This window comes from Penaeus japonicus, unplaced genomic scaffold, assembly GCF_977035675.1.
Source record: "Penaeus japonicus unplaced genomic scaffold, GWHDUDI00000001_assembly GWHDUDI00000033, whole genome shotgun sequence".
Classification (NCBI taxonomy): Eukaryota; Metazoa; Arthropoda; class Malacostraca; order Decapoda; family Penaeidae; genus Penaeus; species Penaeus japonicus.
In genome coordinates this window covers 4,609,211-4,619,210 of record NW_028234435.1, presented here as the reverse complement: position 1 = coordinate 4,619,210, position 10,000 = coordinate 4,609,211, and the positions used below count along the sequence as shown (strand labels likewise).

Genomic DNA, 10,000 nt, shown 5'->3' with positions numbered 1-10,000 from the left:
CTGGAAAATAGGCAGAGTGACAGAGGAGCGAAGCGGCTAGAACGGCTCGGAGGCGCCGGTCATCCAAACCTCCCCTGAAAATAGGGACGAGATCAGTATTCGAAAATTCAAGAAGTGGCCGTTAAACTATAGACAATGATATACACATATATATTTAAGTGTTTATGTGTGTATATGTGTCTGTATGTATGTATATACATATATAAACATATATATACACATTTTTATACATATATGTATGTGTGTGTGTGTGCAGGCCTCACCTGGGTACCCATAGCTGGCGTTGGCACCGTACGCGGCCAGAGTGTTTTTCATCATGGACACGTTGGAACCTCTCATAGCTAACTCGATCCTCAAGTTCCTAATCTCTTCTTCTGTTTTCTCAAGACCAATCTTCACCTGCCTCTCCTCCCGCTCATCCTTATCTCTCTTCTTCTTCTGCTTTATCGCCAGTTGTCTGCGCTTCTCCAACGCGGGATCGTCCTGCTCCGGCAACTCGTACATCTTGACTTTGCGTTGTCTGCCGCTTCCGGCGCGGGGGTCGGCCAGGGGCGGCGACGGGGAGAGTCCGCCCCCGAAAGACGGGGCTTCCGCGTCGTAGTTTGCGCCGAACGCAAATGCTTCCGACGGAGAGTACAGACTCGGCTCCGCGGCGCCAGGCTGACCGTACAAATAGTTGTGGTCGTTGCAGGCCGCTGGATGGAAGTCTTGCACGCTCTCCGGTATGTCATGAGCCCACATCTGAGGCTCGTGGACTGATGTGTCATAGCCACCGTCTTGCACGTAATAGGAAGCAGAGTTGGGAACGGAATAACTGTCCTGGCCTAAGCCGTTGTAATAGCCTCCTTCGTAGCCCGAGTTCATGATTGAGAAAGGCGAAAGGCAGAAGCACTTCTTTGGGCTGGTGTCCAATCGATCTGTGCTCAAAGTGACCCAGAGAGTCCCCTTTTAACACATGGACGCGCTAAGTTCTGCGAAGAGTCTTTCTGTTTAAGTCGACGTTTAATATCCTACGCACCCGTACCACGTCAACGGTAAGGCCCTGGAAACCACCGGCCTCGTCCTCAACGATCTTTATCCTGTCCTGCGTCCATGCACCTGTTGCCTGCGAAACGATTCTTTGGCATGTGCTTCTTTGGCTTGTGCTTCATTGGCAGGGTGTGTGTTCTGGGTGTTTACATCCATATATTCGTGTATATGCGTTTATGAAAGTATGATCGTGTCTGTTCTTGTTTGTTTGTTTTGTGGGCATGGTCATTAGCTTGATATATTCATATATATATATATATATATATATATATATATATATATATATATATATATATATAATAGATAGCTGGATATGAATATATACATATCAGTCTAGTGACCACGCCTCCCCCATGACCGTGTTATCCCCACAGATCCGACTCCCCCAGTTTCCGTGTTGAAACCTTCCAGCATGGAGGCTGTGGATCCATTTTGTCATGTACTCAGGAATAAGTGAGAAAAGCAAAATAGTGACCCAAGCTTCTTTTGAGTATCGGAAGGAACATTAACTCATCCTGAGTCATCTAAACATTTGATCACTCTTCGTGGAACACATGTAAACGTCCTCGGATGAACGCTGACTTCGCTGAGAGAGAGTGAGACACGGTATGATGACCCTTATTATCATTATGGATATTATTATTATCATTAATGCCATAACTGTTATTATTACTAGTACTACCATTACCATCACCATGAATAGTAATAGTAGTGGTGGTAGTAGTAGTATCAATATAATCTTATTGCTAATGCCACTAGCATTCTTATTATCATTATTATCAAAGCTATCTTCATTATCATAGTAATGATTAAAAGGATTATCATTATCATCATAATCATTATCTGAATGTTTATCATAGTTATTTTTATCATTATTATTATAATTTCGCCATAATATTAATTGCTGATATAATTCTCGCTATTACTACTGTTATTATTATGATTATTAATGTTATCCTTCTCATTATCATTATTGCCATTATTGGTACTATTAGTATCAATATTGTTATCATTATGATTACTATTTTTGTTATCTTTATTATTATTATTATTATTATCATTATTATTATTCCTATCATTATTGTTATTACTATCATTATCATTATCAATATCATTATCCTCACTGTTATCATCACTATCATTAGTATATATATAATTATATTTATTACTTTATCATTAACATGATCATTAGTAGTAGTAACAATAATTATATCATTATAATCATCAATATCAACATTATTGTCACTATTAATGTTACTATTATATTTGCTATTGAAATCATTATCGTTATCATCACCACTATCATTTGTATAATCATTACTATCATCATTATCATTATTATTATCATCCTTATCCTTATGATTAGCGTTATCATTGTCATTATTAATATTTCTATCATTCTTATCACTATCATTTTCAATATCATTACTATTATTACTATTATTATCATCATATTATCATCACTACTATTATGGCTATTACAGTCATCATCATCACTATCAACATCATTCCTATATTAGTTATTACAATCATTAACATGATCACTATTCTCGCATCATTATTGTCAACAACAACAACAATGACGAAGATGATGATAATAGCAGCAGCAATAATGATAGCAATAATGATAACTAAACAAAAACAACGATAAATATAAAGGATTAACTTAAGATAATTAAGATAAATCATGAAGCATCGGCTAAACTTGTTGGGAATCGCCTCATGCAATCGCCTCATGCAATCGCCCCTACTAACCGCCTCATGTAATTGCCTCGTGTAATCACACCATGTAATCGGTTCATGTAACCACCTCGTGCAATCGCCTCAATTAATCGCCTCAATTAATCGCCTCAATTAATCGCCTCATGTAACCATCTCATGTAATCGCCTCAATTAATCGCCTCAATTAATCGCCTCATGTAACCATCTCATGTAATCGCCTCATGTAATCACCTCATGTAACCATCTCATGTAATCGCCTCATGTAATCACCTCATGCAACCATCTCATGTAATCGCCTCATGTAATCACCTCATGTAACCATCTCATGTAATCACCTCATGTAACCATCTCATGTAATCGCCTCATGTAATCACCTCATGTAACCATCTCATGTAATCACCTCATGTAACCATCTCATGTAATCGCCTCATGTAATCATCTCATTTAATCGCATCATTTAATCGCCTCATGTAACTATCTCATGCTTTCCATCCCTAATCCTAATCCTGATTTCCTTACTAATTATGATAATAGGAATTGTAGTGTTGAAATATAATATTAGTGAACTTATGATATCACAAATGACTGAGATAAAACTATTGGTACTTTATATTATAGTAATACTGATGAATCATGAAATATTTAAAAAAATGATACAGTGCTGTTAGTACAGGAAATTCATGGCAAGGTAATGGGAAAAATAAAGAAGCAAAATAATATAAGAAATCTACATTATCAAATATAACTACGTATTATATTAACATTGATGTTATGATGTTGATGGTAATTAGATATATCACAACAGACAAAATACCATCGTATGATATACTATAGCAATATGATATAGCAATAGACATGGTGTAACAGGTATAATATCCTTGATAATTGAGGTCTGTTCTATGTCCAGTCTTACCTTAGTGGTATGTGTGGTTGTCCAGTTCATATAATTTTTTTTTATTACCTTAGTTTCATTAGCCTTGACCCAGTAAATGATACACACACACACACACACACAACACACACAACACACACACACACACACACACCACACAACACACACATATATATATATAATATATATATATATATATAATATATATATATATTATATATATATGTGTGTGTGTGTTGTTTTTTTTATCAGCATCATTAAACTTTTGATTATTTATTACAACAGAATTTTTTCAACAGATTTTTTCGTGTGTGTTCTATCATTACTGATGTTGCCATTCCTGTTTTATTAATGTTATTTGCATTAATTGTTCTAGCCTTGTGTGTTGTCAGCTCCGTGGCAATAACTTTAGGAAAATCATCATTATTAGAACCGTTGTCTCTTCTGCGGCCGTTGGTGCACCCATTCAAACGCGTCTGATTCCCAGCTCTTCTCTTCATTTGTTCTCGTCATTGCATCAACCTGACTCTTTATAGTCCTTCGTTTGACGTCGTCGATAGACATTCTTTGGGGTCTTCCTTTAAGTCTTTTTCGCTTTATTTATCCTTGCATTATTGTCTTGCACATAACTTCATTTATGTAAGTGTCTTACCCGAACGATTTTAACTCCCGAGTTTTCACAATGTCTTTTGAGACTTCTGAGTCGACAATATCGTCGTTGAATGTCTCTTAACTTATTCATTTGGCTTTCAATCTATTCCAGATGTCACGAGTATCCTCCGGAGACACTTAATGTCAAATGTATTGATTCGCATTTCTGTTTTATTGCACAAAGTTCAGGTTTCGCATCCATGTAGCGATGCTGAATTCACAGTCGCACGAAGGAAACTGATGTTCCTCTTGGTTGGAAGCTTCTTCTCTTTCCAGATCTTGTTCATCCTTGACGAAGCCTCTTTTGAACTCTTTTGTCGATGTTCCATCTTCAGAAGTGAAACAACCAATGCATTTGAAGCTGGTTACTTGTTCCATGTCTTCGCCATTCGCTCTGATTGGGCTGTGGGTCCTGCCACTAGGATTTTGCTTTTTCGACATGCTCGTTCCCATACAGCATTTACTTGCAGTATCATTAAGTTTGCGGATTACCTCTCTTTGATTTTCAGATTGCAATTATGCCAATACCATCAGAATATTGTAGATTACTCAAATGTATTGCTACCACATCTAATGTCATTTGTTGTGCTATCTAGTGTATCTCTCATTTGTCGCAGACGCCTGCGTTTAATGAATAACAATTGTAGTTATTTTATTTATTTTCTTAGTTTTAGGACACAAAATGAAATCATGAAAAATAAGCTCATTCTATTAGCATAATATAATGATACGTTTTCAAAGAAAACGAATAAATATAATGAAGGTAATGTTCATGACAGGCAATGCCATGAAATGATATCAACGGCCAGTCTGGAAAATAGGCAGAGTGACCGAGGAGCGAAGCGGCTAGAACGGCTCGGAGGCGCCGGCCATCCAAACCTCCTCTGAAAACAAAGGACGATCAGTATTCGAAAATTCAAGAAGTGGCCGTTAAACTAGAGACAGTAATATACACATATATACTTAGGTGTTTATGTGTTAAATATGTGTCTGTATGTATGTATATACACATTTTTATACATATGTATGTGTGTGCGTGCAGGCCTCACCTGGGTACCCATAGCTGGCGTTGGCACCGCATGCGGCCAGAGTCTTTTTCATCATGGACACGTTGGAACCTCTCATAGCTAACTCGATCCTCAAGTTCCTAATCTCTTCCTCTGTTTTCTCAAGACCAATCTTCACCTGCCTCTCCTCCCGCTCATCCTTATCTCTCTTCTTCTTCTGCTTTATCGCCAGTTGTCTGCGCTTCTCCAACGCGGGATCGTCCTGCTCCGGCAACTCGTACATCTTGACTTTGCGTTGTCTGCCGCTGCCGGCGCGGGGGTCGGCCAGGGGCGGCGACGGGGAGAGTCCGCCCCCGAAAGACGGGGCTTCCGCGTCGTAGTTTGCGCCGAACGCAAATGCTTCCGACGGAGAGTACAGACTCGGCTCCGCGGCGCCAGGCTGACCGTACAAATAGTTGTGGTCGTTGCAGGCCGCTGGATGGAAGTCTTGCACGCTCTCCGGTATGTCATGAGCCCACATCTGAGGCTCATGGACTGATGTGTCATAGCCACCGTCTTGCACGTAATAGGAAGCAGAGTTGGGAACGGAATAACTGTCCTGGCCTAAGCCGTTGTAATAGCCTCCTTCGTAGCCCGAGTTCATGGTTGAGAAAGGCGAAAGGCAGAAGCACTTCTTTGGGCTGGTGTCCAATCGATCTGTGTTCAAAGTGACCCAGAGAGTCCACTTTTAACACATGGACGCGCTAAGTTCTGCGAAGAGTCTTTCTGTTTAAGTCGACGTTTGATATCCTACGTACCCCTACCACGTCAACGGTAAGGCCCTGGAAACTACCGGCCTCGTCCTCAACGATCCTTATCCTGTCCTGCGTCCATGCACCTGTTGCCTGCGCAGACGCCTGGCTTGTGCCTCATTGGCAGGGTGTGTGTTTGGAGGTGTTTACATGCATATATTCGTGTATATCCGTTTATGAAAGTATGATTATGTCTGTTCTTGTTTGTTTGATTTGTGGGCATGGTCATTAGCTTGATATATTCATACATACGTATATATATAATAACAGATAGCTGGATATGAATACATACATATCAGTCTAGTGACCACGCCTCCCCCATGACCGTAGCATCCACACTGATCCGTCTCCCCGAGTTTCCCTGTTGACACCTTCCAGCATGGAGGCTGTGGATCCATTTTGTCATGTACTCAGGAATAAGTGAGAAAAGCAAAATAGTGACCCAAGCTTCATTTGAGTATCGGAAGGAACATTAACTCATCCTGAGTCATCTAAACATTTTTTCACCCTTCGTGGAACACATGTAAACGTCCTCGGATGAACGCTGCCTTCGCTGAGAGAGAGAGTGAGACTCGGTATGATGACCCTTATTATCATTGTGGATATTATTAGTATCATTAATGCCATAACTGTTATTATTACTATTACTACCATTACCATTACCATGAATAGTAGTAATGGTGGTGGTAGTAATAGTATCCATATAATCTTATTGCTAATGCCACTAGCATTCTCATTATCATTATTATTAAAGCTGTTTTCATTAGCATAGTAATGATTAAAAGGATTATTATTATTATCATAGTCATTATCGGAATGATTCTTATAATCATTATTATCATTTCCTCATTATAATATTTGCTGATATTGTTCTCGTAATTACTACTGTTATTATTATGATTATTATTGTTATCATTATTATTATTGCCATTATTGGTACTATCAGTATCATTCGTATCATTATTGTTATTACTATGATTACTATTTTTATTATCTTAATTATGATTATTGTTATTATCATTGCTATCATTATTGTTATTAGCATTATCAATATCATTATCCTCACTGTTATCATCACTGTCATTAGTATATCTATCATTATGCTTATTACTTTTATCATTAACATTACCATTAGTAGTAGTAACAATAATTATATCACTATCATCATCAGTATTAGCATTATTATCATTATCAATGTTATTATCATATTTGCTATTGAAATCACTATCGTTATCATCACCACTATCATTTGTATAATCATTACTATCATCATTATCATTATTATTATCATCCTTATGATTAGCGTTATCATTATCATTATTACTATTTCTATTATTTCTATCACTATCATTTTCAATATCATTACTATCATTACTATTATTATCATCATATTATCATCACTACTATTATGGTTATTACAATCATCCATCATCATCACTATCAACATCATTCTTATATTAGTTATTACAATAATTATCATGATCATTATTCTCGCATCATTATTGTCAACAACAACAACAGTGACGAAGATGATGATAATAGCAGCAACAATAATGATAGTAATAATGATAACTAATCAAAAACAATGATAATTATAAAAGATTAACTTAAAATAATCAAGATAAATCATGAAGCATCAGCTAAACTTGTTGGGAATCGCCTCATGCAATCACCTCATGCAATCGCCTCATGTGATTGTCTCATGCAATCGCCTCATGTAACCTCCTTATATAACTGACCCATGTAATCGCCTCATACAACCGCCTCATGTAATCGCTTCACGCAATCGCTTCCTGTAATCGCCTCATGCAATCGCCTCTAGTAACCGCCTCATGTAATCACATCATGTAATCGGTTCATGTAACCACCTCATGCAATCGCCTCAAGTAATCGCCTCATGTAACCATCTCATGTAACCGTCTGATGTAATCGCCTCTTGTAACCGGCTCATTTAATCGCGTCATTTAATCGCCTCATGTAATCACATCATGTAATCACCTCATATAATCGCCTCATGCAATCGCCTCATGCAATCGCCTCAGGTAACCGTCTCATTTAATCGCCTCATTTAATCGCCTCATGTGATCACATCATGTAATCACCTCATATAATCGCCTCATGTAATCGACTCATATAATCGCCTCATGCAATCGCCTCATGCAATCGCCTAATGCAATCGCCTCATGTAATCGACTCATGTAATCGCCTCATGTAATCGACTCATGCAATCGCCTCATGTAATCGACTCATGCAATCGCCTCATGTAATCGACTTATATAATCGCCTCATTTAATCGCGTCATTTAATCGCCTCATGTAACTACCTCTTGCTTTCCATCCCTAATCCTAATCTTGATTTCCTTACCAATAATGATAATAGGAATGATAGTGTTGAAATATGATATTAGTGAACTTATGATATCACAAATAACTGAGATAAAACTATTGATAGTTTATATTATACTAATACTAATGAATCACGAAATATTAATAAAAATTGATACAGTGCTGTTAGTACATGAAATTCATGGCAAAGTAATGGGAAAAATAAAGAAGCAAAATAATATAAGAAATCTACATTATCAAATATAACTACGTATTATATTAACATTGATGGTATGATGTTGATGGTAATTAGATATATCATAACAGACAAAATACCATTGTATGATATACTATAGCTATATGATATAACAAATTAGACATGGTGTAACAGGTATGATATCCTTGATAATTGATATAATATCTATGGCCAGTCTTAAGTTGCCAGCCTCTGTGGTGTCCATTCAAGGCAGTTAAAGTATGTTTATTACCTTAGTTTCATTAGCCTGTGACCCGAAGTAATGATAATTACACATACACACACACACACACACACACACACACACACACATATATATATATATATATATATATATATATATATATATATATATATATATATATGTATATATATATACATATATGTATGTATGTGTGTGTGTGTCAGTTTTTATCAGCATCATAAACTTTTGATTATTTTACAGAATGCTATTTTTGCAACAGTTTTTCGTGTTCTATCATTACTGATGTTGCCATTCCTGTTTTAATGATGTTATTTGCATTAATTGATTTAGCCTTGTGTGTTGTCAGCTCCGTGGCAATAACTTTAGGAAAATCATCCTTATTAGAACCGTTGTCTCTTCTGCGGCCGTTGGTGCACCCATTCAAACGCGTCTGATTCCCAGCTCTTCTCTTCATTTGTTCTCGTCATTGCATCAACCTGACTCTTTATTGTCCTTCGTTAGACGTCATCGATAGACATTCTTTGGGGTCTTCTTTTAAGTCTTCTTCGCTTTATTTATTCTTGCATGATTGTCTTGCACATAACTTCATTTATGTAAGTGTCGCCCAAACCATTTCAAATCCCGAGTTTTCACAATGTCTTTTGAGACTTCTGAGTCGACAATATCGTCGTTGAATGTCTCTTAACTTACTCATTTGGCTTTCAATCTCTTCTAGATGTCCCGAGTATCTTCCGAAGACACTCAATGGCAAATGTGTTGATTCGCATTTCTGTTTTATTGCACAAAGTTCAGGTTTCGCATCCATGTAGCGATGCTGAATTCACAGTCGCACGAAGGAAACTGATGTTCCTCTTGGTTGGAAGCTTCTTCTCTTTCCAGATCTTGTTCATCCTCGACGAAGCCTCTTTTGAACTCTTTTGTCGATGTTCCATCTTCAGAAGTGAAACAACCAATGCATTTGAAGCTGGTTACTTGTTCCATGTCTTCGCCCTTCGCTCTGATTGGGCTGTGGGCCTTTTTGACATAATCATTCCCATACATCATTTACTTGCAGTATCATTAAGTTTGCGGATTACCTCTCTTTGATTTTCAGATTGCAATTATGCCAATACCATCAGCATAT

The 10,000-nt window shown here is 37.5% G+C and overlaps 2 protein-coding genes across 2 annotated transcripts; both read right to left on the bottom strand.

Moving 5' to 3' along the window:
- Positions 1–36: 36 nt before the first annotated feature.
- Positions 37–864, bottom strand: LOC147467774 (uncharacterized). The gene is made up of 2 exons (XM_086556639.1): positions 264–864; positions 37–74 (listed from the first exon to the last, which is right to left on the bottom strand). The coding sequence occupies exons 1-2, from the start codon at positions 862–864 to the stop codon at positions 37–39; spliced, it is 639 nt and encodes a 212-aa protein (XP_086412765.1).
- A 4,155-nt stretch (positions 865–5,019) lies between these two features.
- LOC147467773 (uncharacterized) lies at positions 5,020–5,995 on the bottom strand. Its single transcript, XM_086556603.1, has 2 exons — positions 5,344–5,995; positions 5,020–5,178 (listed from the first exon to the last, which is right to left on the bottom strand). Exons 1-2 carry the CDS (start codon positions 5,942–5,944, stop codon positions 5,141–5,143), a joined length of 639 nt encoding a protein of 212 aa, XP_086412729.1. The 5' UTR covers positions 5,945–5,995; the 3' UTR covers positions 5,020–5,140.
- Between the last annotated feature and the right edge of the window lie 4,005 nt (positions 5,996–10,000).

Bases quoted from the DNA above. Each gene is read 5' to 3' on its own strand.
- LOC147467773 (XM_086556603.1), bottom strand. From the start codon at position 5,944: ATGAACTCGGGCTACGAAGGAGGCTATTACAACGGCTTAGGCCAGGAC. The intron at 5,179-5,343 runs GTGAGGCCTGCA...CTTTGTTTTCAG, and splicing joins CGCCAGCTATGGGTACCCAG to AGGAGGTTTGGATGGCCGGC.
- LOC147467774 (XM_086556639.1), bottom strand. From the start codon at position 864: ATGAACTCGGGCTACGAAGGAGGCTATTACAACGGCTTAGGCCAGGAC. The intron at 75-263 runs GTGAGGCCTGCA...CCCTATTTTCAG, and splicing joins CGCCAGCTATGGGTACCCAG to GGGAGGTTTGGATGACCGGC.